At 43.2% G+C, this 21,666-nt stretch overlaps 1 protein-coding gene across 2 annotated transcripts in view; it reads left to right on the forward strand.

Annotated features, from left to right (window-relative positions):
- Nucleotides 1-4,155: 4,155 nt before the first annotated feature.
- The window catches only part of LOC119391964 (golgin subfamily A member 1), a 109,224-nt gene continuing 91,713 nt past the window's right edge, over nt 4,156-21,666 (forward strand). The window contains exons 1-2 of one of the 2 annotated variants that reach the window (XM_037659609.2): nt 4,156-4,651; nt 17,169-17,248. In XM_037659609.2, coding sequence (XP_037515537.1) covers nt 4,537-4,651; nt 17,169-17,248 — 195 coding nt within the window. In that variant the 5' untranslated portion in view covers nt 4,156-4,536. The remainder of the gene's footprint in view (nt 4,652-17,168; nt 17,249-21,666) is intronic. The other variant, XM_037659613.2, reaches the window with a different exon arrangement.

The raw sequence follows: 21,666 nt of genomic DNA on the forward strand, positions 1-21,666 counted from the left end.
GGCACTACCTTGGAGTTCAAAACCCAGTGCCTATATCATCATCATCATTTATTTACCCTTAAAGGCCCTTTTCAGGGTATTACATAAGGGGGGGACAAAAGCATCAATAACAGCATGGCCATTATTACATAAGGGGGGTCAAGCGCATCAATAACAGTATGATCATTATTACGGTTGTGCAGCGCGAGCAGTCGGTTTTTTCAATCAAGAAACTCGCTAGCAGACGCTGCCTGCGTCGGCCTCGCGAGGCGAGAGAGGGGGAGGGGGGACTAGAACACGCATCTGCAACGCAGCGAGCGCCTCCGCGCCATCTAGGGATCTTCCTGAGAACTAGAGGTGGCTACGACAGCGCCATCTAGTGAGCACTTCAAGAACTAGAGGTGGCTACCTACTACTGCTACATACTACAGAGGAGGGACAGACCCACACCCAAAGGAGCTTCGCCCCTAAAAAAACATTGTGGCTACTTCCCAGCCATGGGTGGTATTCTGATGTCTGAACACTCCTGGAATGTTTAGCACTCAATGACCCCGCCCCTGGCCTTTGTACGTCAAAGAGGTGAGGCTTCCGTGCCAGCAAAGTACGGCACTTACAAAAAAATTTCTGGCTGTGCCACTACTTCTTGCATAGCTGTTAGAGAGAAAGGCAATAGTATAATGTTTTGTTTTGGAAAGCAATGCATGTTGAGAAAATCTGCCTTATAGCATTTGGGTGGTTAAGAGAATGATTGCAGGGAGAATGTAAATTATTTCAGTGAATACATTCCTCCTACATGCTTATTTTGTAACATTTGATTCCCTTTTTTCATTCCTCTTAACTGTATGTTGCACCAAGTGGCCTATCCGTGGGATATAGGTAGCATCTGAGCTAAGCACAAAGCATTGAAAGAATGCAAAATGAAGTGGGTTCTTGTAAAATGCGACCCATTCCTCCGCTGTTCTCTCATGCGTAGAGCAAGCACACACACGAGCAAGATGAGAGGGAAAACCTACATTATTTTTAAACAACTATATTAGTCATGATGGATGCAGTATTCGAACATAACATGATATTGACAGGTGTACATGTTGTTCTTTTTCGATGTTACCAGGTTTCACCGACCTAAACTTGCATGTGTTATCATTTGGCACAAGCCACACCTGGATGTATTGGAGCATTCTCGAATGTTTTTTAATTGTTCTAACCTGATTATGTGCACGACAAGAACAGGAAAGTACATTCTGGAACACACGCAACCATCACAGGACTCGCACAGAAAAGCCAACATGTTGGCTTGGTAGATCAGGCTCTCGACGACTGTGCTTGCTGTTATCATTCTACTATGAGTGTTTTGCTGTGCTGGGCACAGGTTTACCCGATAAGTAGTTCACTGGTTTTACTGCTGCATTCTCCATCGGTCACAACGGCATGAAAAAAAATGAAACCTGTGGCTTTCCCATAGAGAATGTAATGCTTTTTATGTTTAGCCACTGACCTCTTGAAAGAATTTTATGTGGTTTGAGGTGTTGCCAAGCAGCCCTAGCATTAATTGTACCGATGACTGTTTACTGACATAGTCAAAGATAGGTCTTAATTCAATGGTTCACAGTTTATTTGATGACAGCTCTTATTTTTGAAATACTGGTGAATCATATATGGTATTGCATTGTTGTTGTGCCATCGAGTAGCTGACAGTTCCTGCGTTGAGATCTATTCGGTTCTAGTTCTAGCTCACCTAAGCCTTTCTCTGTGGCATCCAGAACACCATTGAAACATCTACTTTGGCTAGCGTTAATTTTTGCTCCATCGAAGTGGCAGTTGTGCCTGGCATGGACGCGAAAAGGGAGTGTCATTTTGGAGACCTTCGCTTCAAAAGAACACTCAGCATTGATCTCTCATACGACTGAGTGTTTGTTCGTTTGGCAGTCGCTAGGATTCTCAAAACACTATATGTGACTATGCCATCACTATATAGCTCAAAACTAGGGATGGGCGAATATTCGGGCGCTTCGAATAATCGAACGAATAATACAGCATTCGAATTCGCTTCGACACGAATTTAGATTATTCGAAATTTCGAAGTATTCGAAGTGAACGAATATATGTATATTAGAGCGCATATAAACCCCTGTAAAGGTAATTTCACTGCAGCATAGGGGTGCTATGCCGTGAAACCACCCACCCGGGGAAAATTCGCGCTGCCGCGAAGCGACACTTCAGGGTTAACTGTACATATTACCTTCACCTCAATTAATTATTTTTTGAAGTTTAAAAGCGTGTTATACGGGCTTAAATGCGCTAAGTGTAGTCATTTTTAAAACGTAACGTATTGTACCAGTTATAACCACGTTGCAAGTTGCACCCTACTGCTATGCAAATATCTTGCTACTATTCAAAGTTGCTTCGAACTGAAAGAGAGACGTGCCTAGTTCCACTTCTTAAAAATGTTGTGCAAGTTAGTTGGGTAATGGAACAATGTTCTTAATAATGTGTGATACACAGGGCGCTTCAAGAAATGGGCCCAAGATCCTAAAAATCAGGGAAATGCGATATTTGTTCAATGCCTTCACAATTACTTCTTCTGCAGTCGCAGTCATCTTAAGATGGCTGAAGACACCATTTGGGGCAGTAATTAGGAAGAACAGACTGTTGGGCGAGTTGGTAATGCATTATGTGGAAACTGCGCGAAAAATGGCGCTGTTTCCACATAATTAGGAAGGCTAAATTAAATAACTTTTCAGTTGGTGGAGTTAGGCGGTCATGTCAGATGGGAGAACTGAAGTCCTTCACTCGAAAAGCTAATTGCAGCTTTGAGATTTGGAAAAAGCGGCCTCATTGCGAAGTAATGAAATTCAAGCAAATTCAGCGGCGAAACCGAAACGCGGAAGAGCGCAATGACTGCCATATTCTTCTGAGACGTCCAGAATGAGTGAGCGTCGCTATATTGACCACCAACCGACTGCGTTGTGTGCGGGATGCGCTTGCCATTTTATAGCGCGCATGGTGCACAAACGTTAACGAACGCGGAAGAACGACACCTCTGTAATGGTTGTCTTGAACAGTGACGTCATTCTGGTCGTCTGCTGGTTGCGCTCAACGGTGCTTCGGTTTCGGTTTCGCCGTCAAATTTTATTATGCCGCAACTTGCCTTTTTTTTTTTTTGCTAAAGGCTGCTTTTTCGAAATCTCAAAGCTGCAATGGGTTTTTCGCATGAAGAACTTCTATTCTACCATTTTGACATGATTGACATAACTGCCTAACTCCACGAATGAAAAAGTTTTTGTATAATTAATGTAACTTTCTTAATTACTGTCCCAAATGATCTCTTTAACCATCTTAAGATGGCTGCCGCGGCAAAAAAAAAAAAAAAAAGAAATTGTGAAGGCAGCGAGCAAGTATCGCAGTTTGCTGATTTTTGAGAATTTTGGACACATTTCTTGACACTCCGTATTCTATTCAAACTAAAGCGAACTCCTCTTTGATCAAGAGATAATCCGGTGCCCGGCACATGTGGGCTCGAGTACTCAGCGGCCGAGCCCCACGACTGCCTGCCACATGGGGGATGGGGGGCGTGGCATCCTAGAAAAACTAAGATTACATTGCCGCATCGGGGCACCTCCTCACTTTAGAACCTCAACAGACACCAAGCGCGGTACTGACGCCGCCTGCAGACCTTTCCGAATCTGCATAAGCTTCACATCATATGCCCATAGCGGAGAGATATCCTGCGGAGATCGATATTCCAACACTCGCACACATAACCTAGTTACAGCTGTCCAGCAGAGCGACCCGCGCTACAGTCGACACCGACGTGGTCGTGGGAGGCGCGACTCGCTGTACTGGGAAGCCAACTGGCGACCCGAGGCCAGGCCCGGAAGCTTTGGAAGGGTACTTGCAATGAACCACTTTTTTATTAATAAATGTTGTCTCTCTGCCGGAGTTCCCCCGCCTCCTCTCCGCTTGATCCGCGATCGTCGGCTGCTATCGCACGCTTTCACACGCACATAGAACATGGGGTGATGTTGCCAACGACAAAAATGCGCCTGGAGTATTGCAGCGTGTAGTCGACAGCAACCAATCGTGAATGCTACTTCTTGGCTTCAACGATGGAGGTCCAGTTCGAAGTACTAACAAGCGCTCTATCATCATTGCAACTTCCTGCATGCGTCGCGAGCGTTTTCCGGTTCGCGGTAAACAGAACGATCGCGATGATGCAGGCAGCGGCCGTGCCCAGCCGCCAGCTGAGCTTGCGCGAGGATCACCCACATACCCAGTTTGCGCTCTGAACAGTCGCCATGGGAGCTTATCTGCCAGTAGTCCCACCGGTTACGACGACAGCGTCAGCTTACCATTCTCAGCGTTGCTTCGCCCGCGATGCTCACTGAAGCGTCATCGCTGCGAGGCGCGTTCTTTTCACCTGAAGCGGCGTGTAGGAATTCCCGATCTCATTACCGAGTGTCGTCTCTTCGGGTTGGACCCAACTTTTTGTTGTGCCAATGCGCCGAGTGACCCGACAGTATTTCTTCTGAGTGTGCACACCTCTTCAAGGAGTGAACAATGTTCACCAAGTTAAAGAAGAAGATCGAAGAGGAGAACCAGACCGAGCTGGTCATCGGCATCCCGCCACCGCCACCCCAGCTGCCGGCACCGACACCGACTCACAGCCGCAGAGGTACTTACAATTTATATTGTGTACACGTTGCATAGCCGTGACCCTGCTTCCTGATCAATTGCACATGCTGGAGGACTGGATAAGAGTCGTCCAGAATGTGCTCATAACTGTATGGCTTGAGTCTAGCTTCTTGCAGAGCACAGGTTCGAAATTTCCACCGTGCAGTGTACGAACCTGTGTTTTGAGAAACGGGCCAGAGCATAGCAAAGCCCGGCACCGGTGATGACATTCGGGTGCCACGTGTATCTCATTAATTCACACCGTACAGGTTGCTTATTAAAATATACTCGTGGGTGCCTGCCGCAACGGTCGACTTACGGCACATGCTTATAAGCATGCTCATGTGGGTGCCGAAATCGAGTGGGGTACGAAAGTGGAGAATCTAGTGCAAAGCACTGGATTCTTTCTCTGACTTGTTTCTGGCAATGTGGTTCTGTCGGCCCGACATATGTAAAAAGCTTATATTATACTGTGCAACGAATCCAGCGTTCATGGAATAATTCTTGGTACAAAAAGCAGGAGGGACGTTTATAAAGGAGGATTGAAAATAAATTGGGCACAAATGATCATTCTGTGTGTGCCAGAACACAGACTAAATGTAGAAATCTGCAGCAGTTTCTAAGAAAGTCTTCATCTTAAAGGATGTGCGGTGTTTCCTCTTGTGAATGGTATACTAACTCTGTGTCATTACCAGCGGAAAAATTGACGTTGGGAGAACTCTTCAATACATCTCTCCACCTCTCATTCACTACAGTAGCCCTCGCAGCTCCTATTTTGGTTTGCGACATTAAAATTCGTCAGTTGACCTTCAGAAGGGCTGAATAGGAGCAGGTTGTGCATTGCAGTGGAATACAAACACTCCCAGGAAGTGGGCGTGAAGATTGCCACCGTAGTGGCCAAATTGTAAAGTGCGGCATACTTAATGCAAATAATGAGTTTTGCCTTCTATGACAAGTTCTGTTCTCACTGTCAATTTAAATTTTCCTCTTTACTCCTAAATATCACTTAAATATATAGCAATTTTTCCTGTTAGATTGATTGTTTAATCACGTAATTGTAAATTACTAAAAATTTAGCCACTCAGATGTATTTTTCTTACTGTAAGAAGCATTTAAATGGCATAAACTAAGTCTGTATAGGGCAGTAACTCCTGTTCTCTGAAAACAATCTCATTCTTTCCTGCGGAGGGTATTCTGTCAGTATCCCATTGGAGTCTTGCTCTCGTGAATGTGACCCATGTTCTTGTAAGAAATTACCTGTTCCTTAAACATTTAACCATTTATGGTGCATCCTTTGGGATTGAATTTTCTTTTATTTAAATTTCTGTGCTTTGCAGTAACCTCACACTCTCAACTTAGTCCCAGGTTGTGGTGTGTCAAGATGTTATGTTTTTGAGCTGCTAGAATTTTAAGCTTATAAAAGGACTCATACGTAGCGGCTTGGTTATTCATGCCTTTCTAGCATCGTTTTCTCTCTTTATGTAAAGTTATGGCCATAGTTGCTGATGAGTTTTTTTTTCCGTTTTTGACAGCTAAAGCAGCGATTGTGGACTGTGCAAATAATCTGTCAAACATTAGTCTGATGGGTGTCACATTACTGAATATGAAATGGGTAAAATGTAGCGATTGTAGGTTAGTGAGAACGAGGATCACCTTCAACCTGAGGAAAACAAGAGCAAAATTTAATCACTGAGAAACAGGCCAACATAGATATAATCGGGATAAAAAATAGATGAATTTGTGATTGCCCTTGAGACAAGTGTGACGCTTTAAAACAAGGAGAGCTAACGACATATAGGCAGTGAACGAAACTAAGTACACTCATTTCTAAAGCAGCAATTGATTTTAGAGTTAGAGCACCTATTTAAGAAGTGGGCTCTCTCAAACCACGAAAGATTTAATAAACAACAGATGAAAGTGACCACTTCAAGGAATAAAATAGAATTTTCCGAGCTATCAAAGCTGATCAACGAGAAAGACCTTGGGAACACGTGGAATTATAACTGACATAGAAGCAGCACTAAAAAAAAAGGCAGCAGCATAAATGAAGCTAAAAGAAAATTCTGTATGGGAAAGATCATAAGCATGCAGTAAAATGTAAGCAGGGCAGTGTTGATAGCTGTATTGATGACATAGCGATGGTGGCAGAAGACTTGTATTCTGAGCTGTAAACTTCACAGATTAGTCATCCATTCTCGAATGAAATCAAAGTTCAATAGAGCACGGGAACTTTCTCAAGTGTTACTACCAGTGAGGATATATAGTAAGGCCATATGAGATATGCCTTGTGGAAAAGTGGGCAGAGAAGACGGCATAACAGTTTGTTTGATCAGGAATGGAGGAGATTTTATATTTAAAAAACTTGCCACACTCTACATGCAATGTCTTAAGATCTCTAATGTGCTGAATTGAGCTGGAAAAACAGCATTATTGTATTAATGCACCAAACAGGACACACGAAAAACTTGAAGACCAATCAGCTTACTTTCAGTAAGTATTATGCGAATTATTTACAAAGGTAATATTCAATAGGATAAGACAAACACTTGACTTTAACCAGCCTAGAGAGCAAGCTGGCTTCAAAAAGGGGTACTTTACATGGATCACAGCCATGTGATCGATCGAGTGATTGAGAAATCTGGTTTGCACAACGAAGCCCTTCGTACCGATGAAAATGCATTTAACTCAGTAGAGATACCAGCAGTCTTGGAAGCATGAAGTCACCAAGGAGTACTTGAAACATATGGTCTCAGTGCCACCATTTACAAAGACCCCATAGCCACCTTTCTTCCCCACAATCGCTGCATGCTTAAAAGGAGTATTCATATGACCAGATTGGCAAGAAGTAGAAATAAAGATTGACAGAGAATATCTCTGCAACCTACATTAACCTTGCAGATCACGTTGTGCCCTTCAGCAATGATGGTGACAAATTAGAAAAGGTTGAAAACTTAAACCAAGAAAGTATGGGCAAAAATGAATATGTTGAAAAAAAAAGGTAATCATCAAAACCTGGTTAAAGAACAAGAATTCAAAATAGTAACCAGCTTTTAGAATCTATGCTTACAGTTTTATATATTTAGGTCAATTAATTACTGACAACGGAGCCAACTTATGTGAATGAGATTCACCGAAGAATAAGGATGGGCTGGAGCGCATACGGCTGGCATTCCCATATCTTGACAGACAATTCACCACTGTTTGCACGTCGTCTTGTTTGTGCCTTCGCTTGTGTGCCATTAGTTGGCACCCCTTATTTGCCATGCTTCCATACCAACTTGCCCACATTTCTCTTCTGAGCTGCCTCCAAAACGAAAAGTTTACAATCATTGTATATTGCCAGTTTTATCATTTGGGGCAGAACCTTGCAGGATAACAACGAACCACGAGAAAATGTTAAGGTCTATGTAGCCTGCGAAGGAACGAAAAATTATGGGTGTAACATAAAGAGATCAGAAGATGGCAGAATGGGTCAGAGAACAAATGGGGTAGCCGATATCCCAGTTGACATTAAAGGGCCCCTCACCAGGCCACATAGCAAATTTTAGTTAGACGCTGGAAGTTGTTGCGTGCCGAATGAAGAGCACTATGCCCCAAGAATTTTTCAGATCGGTTCATTACGAGCTGAGAAAAACAATAATTTGTAGCGGCGCGAAACCATGATGCGAGGAGGCGAGTTTCAAACCCTTGCCACTCGCCCCGTGTAGCCTTAGCAAGCCAAGTCCCTTCCCTGCCCTCTTCACTTGACACATACGCATGAACACGTCATGCGCATGCATGGTCACGTGCGCATGACGTGCCCGAGTCAGCCCGAGCACGCGAGCAGCGTTGCACGGCCGCTACCATTTTTTTATGTAGTGGCCGTGGGCGTTTTGTCAGCGTTCTCTGTGGTGTACTGCCTGTTTCTGCGGGACGGGCATGAAAGTTGAGACATTTGTACGGGCACGAGAGTGGCGGTATCATGGGCCAGTGCCGCATTAACGTTTACTTGGACGCGGTAGAATAAATGAGCATAATGAGTGCTCGAACGCGTCAGAACATTACTTTCGTTTCCAGGGCTGGCGTCTGCTCGATGCGCTAACCGCGGGGACACGAACGCATGGGAAAGGGAGGCACATTAGCCCCGCATCTCGCTACAATTCACGAAAAAAAATGAAAAAACGCACACATTCCCTTTGTGTGTCTCATTAATTCTCTCAAGTTTTATTAATCTATTCAAGCAACAAATTACACAAACTACACATGTCGTGTCAAATAATTATCACAGTGTCACGTGCTACTGCTGGCGACGTCAGAGCACAGTCGTCCACGTAGAGGAGCGATGTTACAGCACTACCACCTACATAGGGCCATTTTCTCATGTACGTCATCCCCTCATTCTCTAAAGTGCGCGCCCGCGAGAGGAAGGGCAAGCAGCGTTCACCTTGAAATTTGACGCATTTCCGCGGCGCGTAGCGTTGCAAATTTAGGCAGACGTGATCGTGAACGCCCAGTGTATGCATTGCGCTCGTTAGCTCAAAATTGTCAAACCTGGTGAGGGGCCCTTTAATGGACCTGGGCTGGCCATGTAATGTGTAGGACAGGCAAGCGGCAGTTAGTTAAAGTGACAGAATGGATACCAAGGGATGGGAAACAGCTGAGGGTGACAGAACAAGGAAGTTCGCAGGAATAAAGTAAAGCTAGCTCGCGCAAGATAGGATAAATGGGAGATAATTGGAAGAGTCCGTCGTGCAGTGGACATAGAAAAGTCTGCAGATGATGATGAGTACTATCCTACATCTGTCAATGCAAGCTGTCAATAGAACGTCACCTGGGGTAATGAGAATTACAATGTTTTTTATTCTTGCGCTTGACCTGGGGTTATGATGATAATTTGTCTGCATTGTCATTGGTATTGACCATTAGAAGTGGCGAAGGACAAAAATCGGAGTAGAACTGAGGTAGAGGAACTGCTGCGTTATATCGGCCCTGGTTTTTATATACATTTCTGCTATTCAGGCTCAATTCGATACTCTAAGCTCCCTTTTATGTGTGGCTTGCACATCAGTGCAAGCCATACATAAAAGCCATCACTTTAGCCGCGATGTTGGAAGTCCAGTGTGGTGATTCAAGTGTATGTGTGTCATGTGCAAGCTAGGTAGCTTGTAGTGACATCATTTTAAATGGAGCCGCAGCATTGTGATAAGTTGTGTGTGTTACGTCATATGCAAGCTGGCTTGCATATGGCTTGTGCTGACGTCATTTTAGCCACCATCTTAGAGGTCTAATCGGTGTGAAGACAAGCTGCATGCGTGACATCGATTGCAAGCTATCTGTAAATGCTTCCAGTGCTTTGCTATGATAATAGGAATTAAACATCAACATACCTGCACAGCGCAAAATAATGAGGACAGATTAGAGGACACAGCACAGGCACTGTTCTGTGTTGTGTCCTCCTGTGTTACAAGTGTTCTCCTGATAATGTCTCAATGTGATGTCACAAGTGTCCTCTTGTGTTCTTGTGTCCTTGTGGCATCAAGCACTTGTACTACCCTTTACCGCACGACACGTTACTACGGTGCATTGAGGACTGTATTGACAACTTTGGCTCAGCTGCTATCCAGAATGCTGTGGCTGTTTCGGTCTGAAGTTTTCTTGAGCTCCTTGGTTTTTTACTTAAAGGGACCGACAACTGATTTTTCTCGAGACAGTTTTTTATGGCGTGACAGGAAGCTCACCCTTTGTAGCGTTTGTAGCTGCAGTGGTTTATCTGAAAAGCATGTAGTTATTTTCTAAGCAGTATTTTTCGATCTGAAAGGCTCCAAACACGCATGGAGGCTTGCTCCAGCAAGGCTGAGAATTGATAGCGATGCCACTAGCCCTTGTGAAAGCTGTCGTTCTTCTGCTTTCGCAGGAGTTCCTGTAACTATGCTTAACCACCTTTATTTTGAGCTTTCCAACCATTTTTGAAAATAGCAAGCTGTTACAATGAGATGTGTGGCTTTATACACCTTCCCGGTATTTGTACAGCGTTGTGTGCGCCTGCGCCCAAGGTTGTCTGCGCCTGTGTCATGGATGGCTTGTCCCGGCGTCGTTACTCTCTCGATACACGAGCCAAGCCAAGTAATCGAAAACGTAACTGTGTATATGCACGGCCGCACCGAGTAGCAGCGCACGTCATTTATGAGACGAAGTGTAGGTAGCAAAACTATGTCGCTCCAAAATCTTAGCGACCTGGAAACTGAGTGCACGGTTGCATGAGCACGCTGAAAAGTTGCTCAAGACGCGCTGATGAGCATGGGATCATTACGTCACGCGAAGGCAGCGCCACTTTAATGCATACTACTAACGCAGTCCTATATGTACATTATTATGGAGTAATACCTTTTAATATAAAGAAACGAACAATATTTCAATACTAACTAAAAAATCGTCGACCGCATACAGCAATCAACGGTCACGTGGCCGTCTTCATCGGATCATTCATGTTTTCGCCGCCAGAGGCGCCACAGGTAATTTTTCGCGACTTTCAATTAAGAAATAAAAATATAAATCCATCTCTCACGAAAAAAACAGGGTTGGTTTGAGTCAGTGCGACGGACAATCTTTACATCAGTGGAATCAACTCATTTCATATTGTGGGCAGTTGTCGGTCCCTTTAAGAGCAATTTTTGCCTCATGGAATGAACACATTTTCATTCAAAAAAGAGGTGTGTGTACCGGCTCATGCATAGCACCAGTTTTAAGTGACATTTTCCTTGCTTACCATGACTGACTACTTGTTAGCCGCCTCAACAATATAGCTGTTGTAAAAGTTTTCCGTTTTGTCGACAACCTTCTATTGCTTTTTGATTGTGATGGTAGGGGTTTTGAAGCTGCTGTTTCAAATGCATTATGCCATTTTAAAGAGTTTGTCACCACTAATCCTGACGCATGAGCTGCCGCAGGACGCCTCGTTAAGGTTTATAGATTTGCAACTAGGCATCTCTGGTGATCACCTGTGCTGGCAATATGAGCCCTGAAGAAGCAAGCCACTTCTACCTAATCTGTCAGCCCATTCAAAGCTGGTAAAATAGGGCATTGCAAATCTTTGCTTCACCAACGCCCTTAGGAAGTCTTGCGGCCACTCTTTAAAACGTAGCTTCCTTGAGCAGGCTTCCCGCCTGGCAAGTGCTGGGTTCCCTGAGCTTGTGCTGGTGTCAGTAGCAGAAAAAAATGCTTAGGATCATTAAACAGGGAGGTGAAGCACCAGCAGGCTGTGCCACCAGTGATAATAAGCTAGTTGCGGTGCTCCCCTACTGATATAAGATTTTGCACAGCTTGAAAAAGATAGGCGACAAAGTAGACGTAAAGGTTGTGTTCTCTGCTCCAGAAAAGCTATCAGTGCTCTGTAAGCGCGTGAATGCTCAAACCACACAAAGGAACATTTGCACACAAAACATGAGAGGCAGTTTGTGGCATGCGCAGTGGGTGTTGTTTACTTGATCCCATTGACTTGCGGTAAGAAGTATGTCGGACAAACGGATGGATGCTTGAAAGAGCGTTTAAAGGAGCATTATTATCATGTAAACACGGCCGTTCAAGGTCATCTCGGCATTTACTGTAGTGATTGCGGTTGTGAACCGGACTTTGAAAATTGCATCATTCTCGCAAAACATCGTGAGCAGCTTACACGTGAGATCATAGAAGCTAATAAAATGCAACAGCTGGGTGACCTCTGCATAAGTATGCCATCAGTTGCCCTCACCAAAAAGGAAATTGCTTATCTGGCTGTGACGCAATAGGTTGTGTGGTTGCACTGGTGTGTACTGTTGTGATGTTGATCTCTTATGTATATATTTCTAGCGTTTTCACTAATAAAATTTAGTTGAAGTGAGCACCTGTGTTGTGTCCTCTCATCTGTTCTCATTCAATTTTGCGCTGTGCAAATATGTCAATGCTAAATCACGAACTAGCCCAAGCTGCTGTTCTATCAAGGAATTAAACAATTCTAGAAGTGGCTATGAAAGCTCTGCCATTCATTCTTATGGTCTGATGTTTGCCAGATGAAACTACAACGAAAGGGTGGAGCTTACCCATGTAATATTGATGCTGAAGCTTTCAGTGTTCATGAGTGTCTGAGCTCTGTTTGTCAGATAAGCACGGTGTGATAAGATTTCCCATCCATAATTTGTTATTGTAAATATTTATTACACTGTACTAATGTATTGGGAGCAGTAAGCTGCCATATAATGCCATGACATTTAGATCAAACTCAATCTGTACACATTTTTGTTTCTCGTTGCATTTGCAACTGATCACACAGCCACTGTACGACCGACCAGTGTTTACAAAAGCATTGCTAAACATTGTCCTTTCAATCTGTGCTGCTGTGAACTGCTGAGTAAACTGTGTGCTTTTATGAATCCTTGAGCTATTAATACTTAGTTAAAAAAACATATCTGTTATGGGTGTGCGAAAGTGCCAAATTCATTACAGTGCATTACGGTGCTCAACTTTGCATCATTGTATAAAAACACTATACTATAAAAATACATTAAATTACATAAGTAGAAATTTTCTCATGTGCCCATCTCAACCTCTGCTCTGCAGTTTTTGCTGGAAGTTATAAGTTTAAAGGAGCACTGATGCAACATTTTGAAGGTGAGATAACTTGTCAGATAGATTTGTGTGGACACACATGTATCATCTACAATATATCAACAGCTAATATATCCTAAGACTCATTTAAAATGAATTTTAGAGTGTATGCCGTGTAACTGAGCACATAAAATGGAGGACTTCATGACATTGGCGTCAACTTTGTTTTTAATGTAAGCAACCACCTATGTCACGAGTTTGTGTTGAGTGCTGTGCTCCTTGTGTATGCTCTCTGTCGCAGTTGTCAACCTTGGTGCTCACGTGCACGCCATGCCGTAATGCGGCGCATGTGTCGCTGTATTGTGTGCTCACATGGCCAGCTGTGCTTACGAACAAACCACGCTGACTCCCGCCTCTCTCAGTGCTCTCTTAGACCAAAACTGCGACTGGCCACTATAAAAATGTCTCCGAATAGTTAACCATCACGGGCTTGAGCAAATGAGGTTTCCAGCCATGATGAGTGGGTCATAAGCCTCTTTTTACAACAGAAAAAACAAGATGCAAAATTTTTATGTCAGTGCCGATTATTTTAGTTTAGGTTAGGTAAGGCCAATGCTAAGTTACATATATTAGCAGCTGGTGCCACGCCTAGTGCTGTAGATGGCTGTGTTGATTCCTCTTGTGTGAAGTCATGGCTATACCCCTCACTGTGTTATAGTGGTTGTGGTGCTTGACATCTGTCCTGAAGGTTGCGGGATCGAATCCTATCTTTGGCGGCCACATTTCAATAGAGGTGAAATTCTAGAGGCCTGTGTGCTTAGATTGAGGTGCATATTAAAGAACCCCCTGTGGTCCAAAATTCCCGAGCCCTCCGCTACGGCATCCCTCATTATCATATCGTGGCTCTGGGGCATAAAACCCCAACAATTATTAAGTCATGGCTATATTGTTCTGAGCTAATCTTCTGCCTGCCTGTGTACAATACAATTAATGGCACCTCTGGACAAGCCTCCTTCCTCTCCGCGCTATCATATGGAAGCACTCTCAAACTCTTACCGCGTGCATGTGTGCATGGCACTGTTGGAACTCAAGACTACCTTTATTACTACCGCTGCTTCAGTCATGACATCATGTCACAGCGCTCTGTATTTTGATTCACTTATTTTTGTGCATACATATTCGTCCATGCTCTGTAATGTTTAGTCTTTACTGTAGCGGAATTGGCATGAACTTCCACATCACACACAAACGTAACATTTTCCTTAGTTTTTCATGTCGTAAAAACAAACGCCACCATCTGTGTTGTTCTGAATGAATAGCTTATGTGTATAACCTGTTGCATTGTGTTGAGCTTATGGTTGTGGGTGGGATCTTGGATGTGTCGGCTGCATTTTATTGGTGCTGGAAAATGTGCAAGTGCTTCGTGTACTTGAATGTAGATGTATGTTAAGGAATGCCAGGTGGTCAGGATCAATCCTGAGTCCTTTACTAGGGCACGCCTCATAACCAGATCATGGCTTTGGCATGTAAAATACCAGAATAAAATTTTATGGCATCCCTCATAGCTAATGTGTTGCCTTGCGAGGTGTATGAAAGAAGGGAATTTTGAGGGCTCGTTTTTTTGTTTGACACAACCTTAATGAAAACCAGCAGATAATGAAGCCAAGAAAGGTATAGGGGATGTTAATTGTACAGTCTTAAGTGTCCTGTAGTAATTGTGATATAGATGGGAAGAAAATAAAGTAGATGAAAAGACGACTCGCCAACAGCAGAGACTAATCCTGCAACCTTTGGATAATGGGCCCGATGCCCTACCAATTGAGCTACGGTGGCGGTAGTCCTCTCATCCCCTTTGTCAGGTATTTATGTGCATGCAAACTTGGGAGTGTTGTAGTTGGCGCCGCTCGTAGCCATGACGGCGAGCGTGGAACACTCTTTGCCAGCTGGTGTCATGTAGCACGTGATCCTTTAACGAGCAGACAGCTGACCAATAAGCCCTTTCATACTACCTCAAGGCATCAAGTCTGGCAGAACAAGACCCTCACTATGAATGAATGAAAGAAGGGAATTTTGAGGGCTCGTTTGTTTGTTTGACACAACCTTAATGAAAACCAGCAGAACTGGACATAATCTTGCGCACAGCGACGTGCTTGTCTTCATCGTGCTGTCTTGCCATGTATCGCTCGCCACACTTTCGCTGCTCAGCAACTTAAGAACTAAATATGCATTCATAAGTACGAATAAACAATTTATTGAAATGTTTCAACTAAAACAGCAGACATATTTGTGATTTAAGTGGATTTATATTATATTTAATGTTAGGTGACATAAATAGAAAAATAAAGATCCGCAGTGCCACACAATTTTTGCGAGAAACGCCTGAACCACTCAACAGCCATTCAAAACTACCGTGTAGCAGCGCAACAACTCCATTGAGGAGATAGAGTTGTGGCCTTTCAAAAGTGCCCGCGTGACACATGTATAAAGTGGATGAAAAGAGAACTTGCTGCTGGCAGGGACCAAACCTGCAGCCTTTGGATAACATGCCCAATAATCTACCAATTGAACTACAGCAGCAGTCGTCCTCTCGTCCACTTTGTCGGGAATTTTGTGCATGCAAACCTGGGAGTGGTTATAGCCAGTGTTGTCTTTTCGTGCACTTTACTTTCTTCACATCATATCACAATTACTACAATACACTTAAAACAGTACAATCAACGTCCCCTATACTTTCTTGGCTTCATTATCTGCTGGTTTTCATTAAGGTTGTGAGGCATAGTCACATAACTTGAATTTGTCAAGGCTTCATTAGAAATGGACCACTTGGAGAGAGTTGTCATAGTTCTGGGCTCTGTAGCTGTCCTGACGACCTGCCACGATGGTCTAGTGATTATGGTGCAGTCTTGAGTTTGGCTGCTCGCAGGAGCAGCCAAACTCTCTCCCGATAACTCGAAAATAAGCCATGATTGGCGCCACTGTACAACCTTGCAGAGCGCACGGCCATGCGCTGGCATGATGTAGCTCATACTGAGTGCGATAGTACAGTACTCACGGATTCAAACGAGACATCAAAATTTTTAGTATAAAGACTGGCATGCGCAATTACTCGAGATAACCACATCTTGTCGCGGCGAATCTGGTCCCTAAAGATAATGTTGGCTTGAATCTACACGTTCCAGACGAAATTACGCCAATATGACCCAAACTGAAGACGGTGGAAACGAAATTATGTGCGTTACTTAGCCCTGAATTGTCCCGTTTCAATCTGTGAGTACTGTACCTACAGCATCTGTGGGAAGTGAAGTGCAGTTCTCAACTTGCTCAAGTTCTAAAGAAAAAAATGTACAGTATTGCTTTCCTTAGAAAGCCAAAAGTTTATTATTTGGGTGAGAGTCCAACTTCTCTTTATGTATGTTGTGTGTGTGTGTGTGTGTGTGCGCGTGTGTCTGTGCGCGCACGGTTATGCATATATGTATGTACATAGGAAATGTGACAATTTGGGGAGGGGGTGTGGAACCCCCCAAAGCCTCGCCTTCATGCGTATCTTAAATACCCAAAGCTCTTACAGTAAATTGCTGAATTTTATCCATTCAGTCTAGGTGTCATGACCAGGTGTAACATTGCATGTTTCTGTGTTTTTGCATGCATACTAGTATGTGTGCATAGTCAAGTGGGCTTCACTGTGGACACAAATAAGCTCGAATTGTGTCTTTCCAAGAGTACTACATTCTAAGCAGCTGCAGCTTTTTTGTCACTGCAAGTCACAGCTGCATGTATTGCTCGTCAGCATTTCCTCTCTAACATACTTTTCTTTCGTTTAAACTTGTGTGCTACGACACAAGGTCATTGCTTTTCAGCACTGGTTTTATTTGGTGTAGATTTGGTGGAGCGATGCCAATTGTCATGGAGGGTTGTTTGTCATTATCTACTTTGTTCACATATTGTTCTCTCTGGTGCAGCTTCTGACTGCGGTGTCAGCACTCCTGGCCGGAGCACCTGTAGTGAGGCCTCCGACAGTGATCGAGAGCAGAAACCAAAGGTTAGGGAAAGCATTTTCATTTATACAATATTTACATCAATGCGTTTGAGTAAAAACAGCGCTAAGCAAAAGGACACAGACCATGGCACTAACAACCAAATGTTTATTCTTTCAAGCAGCATTCTGCAAGAAAAAACAGAAAAAGAAAAGGCAGGATGTGCAGGAGCAATATTGAAGGTAATCAATCCAATAGGAATGTTATGCCCTTCGGTTGGTGTGAAATCATCAGGGTGGCTTGCAACTGCCTCACCACTGTTCTTGAATGTGAACGCTTCTTATGTGAGAGACGCATGTGTTGTCATTGTATTTTGACAGTATAGTTGTACAGCTGGACCTCGTTATAACTAAGAAGCATCGGGACTACCGTAAAATCCCAAGCAAGTGCCCCTGCCGGAGCAAGTGCCCCCTCCCCTTTTCGGTAGATTTGAAATATGTGCCAATGACCAAGCAAGTGCCCCCCTGCTGCCGTCGTATTTGTTCAACCTCTTCTCCGCTACAGAATCCTGAAGCAGTGGTTCCTAGGAACCCAAGTCCTGAGAGTCTTTAGATATGTGTATGATTTCTTAGTGCTTTTACAGCGTGATGCCTCGGGGTGCCATTCTGAGTTGTCAAAATTGTCGGAACACTTGAAGAATGCCTTCACCCCTTGTCATAACACATGAACTTTCACACGAAAATTCCCTCCAGTTCAGTAAAAAAAGCAGTAAATGCTTGCATATTCAATAAAGCATTCCATTTGAAACGCAGATGTGCATCCATCTTAGAGGCTCTTCCGCCGCCATCTTGAGTTTTGGTCCGACCGAGCAAGGCCCCCCCCCCCTCTACAAATTTTGTCCAATTATCTTTCACTGCAGGGGGTGTGCTTGCTCGGGATTTTACAGTATATTAGTTAATTTCATCAGATACTTGTAGTAACAGTAGAGGTAAAAATTGGCAAGTTTCAGCATATTGCTGCACTAGCTTTTCTTCAACGCTGGATAAGTGGCTCCACCCTTCATTGTCACATGAGCTTTCAAAGTTTTCTCGTTCTGTTCATACATTTTAGGTGGCGCAACCAGTTAAATGCGCTTTTTTTGTGTGTGTGCTGTATGACAGAAATTTCTGTAACCTTTCTAATCGCATTTATAGCCAAATTTTTAATGTCACAACCACAGGGCTGGGCAAAGATACTTTGAAATTGTATCGCGATACGATACAAGATACTCAGGCAAGAAGTACTTGAGATACAGATACAAGATACCACAAGCCGATTGTATCCGATACGATACATTCCAATTGTATCTTAAGATACTTCGATACATTCGGAAATTTGTTATTATATATCTGTATATACGGTAATGTGGCACTAAACGCCGATGCACAAAAATGTTCTCTTGAAAGTTTATTAACTGCGACCAATTTTGTTTCATTTGAATAAAATGTCTGTTAGTATTTCCAAAGTTTTGTATTTCTTACTCAAGGTATATTACTTTTGTTCCGAAACAACTTATTGGGTGTTGCTTTGGCTGCTTACAATGACAGCTCTTTATACACTTCGCTGATAAAGGTATTTGCTTGCCGCATTTGTAATTGGATGGAGTCGATGCTCTGCTTGCTGACCAGCTATAGCGTGCTGTCATCTTCAATAAGATGCCTCCGCACAATGGTACAAATACCGTTGTTAAACCTTACCCGTAAACGTATCACGGTTTTGCAATACCCGATCACCGGACAGGTGTATACATCAGCGCGAACGCTGGTAGCGACATTCTTTGCGACGTATCTTGTTTACGTAGAGAACATAAAACTGCAATTACTTTTATATTCTACTTCGTTCGTTAGCGACAAACGTTTGTTAGCGACGTACTCAGTAATGCGGGATCTTCTAACAATTTCTCTTTTATGAGAGAACATCTGCAGCCCAAGAAACGTGTCAGACGTGTTCTATATTTGCACGAAATGCCACAGGACACCACCGCTATTCACACTATATTGCGAATTAATCTCCGAGAACCTGGTGGTTAGTAACGGTAAAAATATTTAGAGAAGACTAAGAAAGAAAAACTAATACAACTAAGTAAAGTAGAAAAGCGGTTCTGTATCAAACACAGCGAATAAGTATAGGAACACGATACAGGCGGCACTCCCAAGAGCTAGTAATAATTGTTGAGTTTAACGCCCCACAGAACCACGATATGATAACGATAGATGCCATAGTGAAGGACTCCGGAAATATCGAACACGTGGTGTTACAAAACTTAAATATAAGTGCGCGGGCATCAAATTGCGGCCGCCGCGACCTCCGGGCTAGCAGTCAAGTACCATAAGCACTAGACCACCGCGGCGGGTAACCCCTAATAGCCATGGCAATTAGGCATTTAAGGTAAGGCAACAGAAAATTCAGTGCCTCTGTAAAATAGCGCAAACCGACTCGTTGAGACGCTCATTAGAAAAACGGAGCATTTTGTATAACAATGTTTCTCCAATCCCTTTGCTAACATCTTTGAGATGGCACCTAACAATTTAAGTTATTATCATGAAAACTCAATTACGCTGCTTTACTAAGCAGTAACCAGAACTTTTGTTACTGTGTACTCCAAGCACGCGCAGGTTATTATATATTTGTTCTCAACGTCGCCTTGACATAACAGTAAACTTAAGTAGAATATAAGTCTGTAAACAGTAGCAGGAATGATGCAGGCAGCTAAAAGTAAGAATAAAGCAGAGAGCTTACCTTGCCAGCACGTTAAACAAAGATTGCCGTAAGCAGAAGCGAAAAAAGCAATACAGAGACATGTGTAATGTATGGGATGAAAAATGACGGTATAGAAAGAACTTGTACTAACAATCAAATTATGATATTGAGAACTCATTGAATAAAAGAAAAAGATACGTGCGCCAAGAGAGCTTCTGTTAAGTGAATGCTTGTTCGGTTAGATCCAGCATCGGTACCGGTGGTGCTATAGCTCTTAGAATCTTGTCAGCATACAAGTCAGTCATTGCATGTAAACCAAACTTGCAGTGACGAAGTCCTTCAAATCGCCGATGTGTGAAATCCACGAGACGCAAAGAAATCCCTTTTCTTGCATTCTTCACACTTCGTAACGAAGCATAACGCAAGAGAAACTTCGATAACGACACTACAGCGGCATCAGAATTTGTGCAAGAGACACCACACGCATTGGAGTACGCGGCACAGGATAGTAGCTCAGAGCCAAGAAAAAAAAACCGTGAAAACAAAATGGCGTCTTGGCGTAGACCTTCGCGCGTTTGTCGAGACGACGCGAGCGCCACGTGACTATGCTCCCTCAATAAGGACGCTCAGAGCTCATCACGTGCCCTTGCTGGAAAACTCTGGCGGAAAGATAAAATAATGTCACTGTCTTTAGTTTTGATCTGGTGGCTTAGTGGGATGAGTATCAGCTTGAGAAGCGGAGTTACACCAACGTTTATTGTTTCGCACCGCGGTGTTGCTATCGCAGTATCTTGTATCTTAAGATACACGATACATTCTTCAATGTATCGGAGATACAGATACTGATACACATCTTCCGAGACGTATCGCGATACAGATACAAGATACCCAAAAAGTATCTAAGATGGTATCGAAGATACATGTATCTTCGATACTGCCCAGCACTGCACAACCACTTTAAAAAAAAAATATTGTGAATCGTCTTTCATTATTCGTTTTTCAATATTTATTTCAATATTTATACTACCTTTTGAATTTTAAGCCTCACTTGAACTAAGTATCTCTTCGTTATAGTCGATGTCACGACTATAACGACTACCTATAACGTTCTTTATTATGTAAAGAATGAATGTCACTGAAATGAAGCATGACCAACCTAAGTTCGTATTTAGTTTGCTATAACTGGTAATTTGCTATATCAGTGTTTGGTATAATGAGGTTCAACTGTGTCTTAAAAAATGGTGGCAATTGGCTATCTGTCGCTTGCCATGTTTTCGCATGTGGTCGTTCACACAGTGCCCTGTTCGTATGGCATAGAAATGCCCTCATGAAGGAGGGATCTTGTAAAAGACACTGCTGTGGTGGTCCACAAACTGGACAACTTCTTTTGGTCTTGGTCTTATGATTGAGTTTTGTTCACAGGCTGCCTTGCATGTTTGGTGAAAGAATAAGCATTTGGTTGTTAATCAGCACCGTGGTCTGTGTCCTTTATTTTGTCCTGTTATTTAGCGCTGTTTATGCTTGAATGATGGACCAGCCACCCCAAATGTGTACTTTCTATGATGCCTTTTTCTGCAAGCTGCTTTCTTGAGAGGAAGTTGGCTTAAATGCTTAAGTAAAGGACATGGAGCGGGGGGGGGTTGCATTTCATGTGTAAACCAGTTGTGTTGCATGGGCTAGCCCTAGCTTTTTGCCGAGTGGGCTACACTCGCTCACTTTTTTTCTGTAAACAGTAATTAGTAGC

Source organism: Rhipicephalus sanguineus, chromosome 1, assembly GCF_013339695.2.
Source record: "Rhipicephalus sanguineus isolate Rsan-2018 chromosome 1, BIME_Rsan_1.4, whole genome shotgun sequence".
NCBI lineage: Eukaryota > Metazoa > Arthropoda > Arachnida > Ixodida > Ixodidae > Rhipicephalus > Rhipicephalus sanguineus.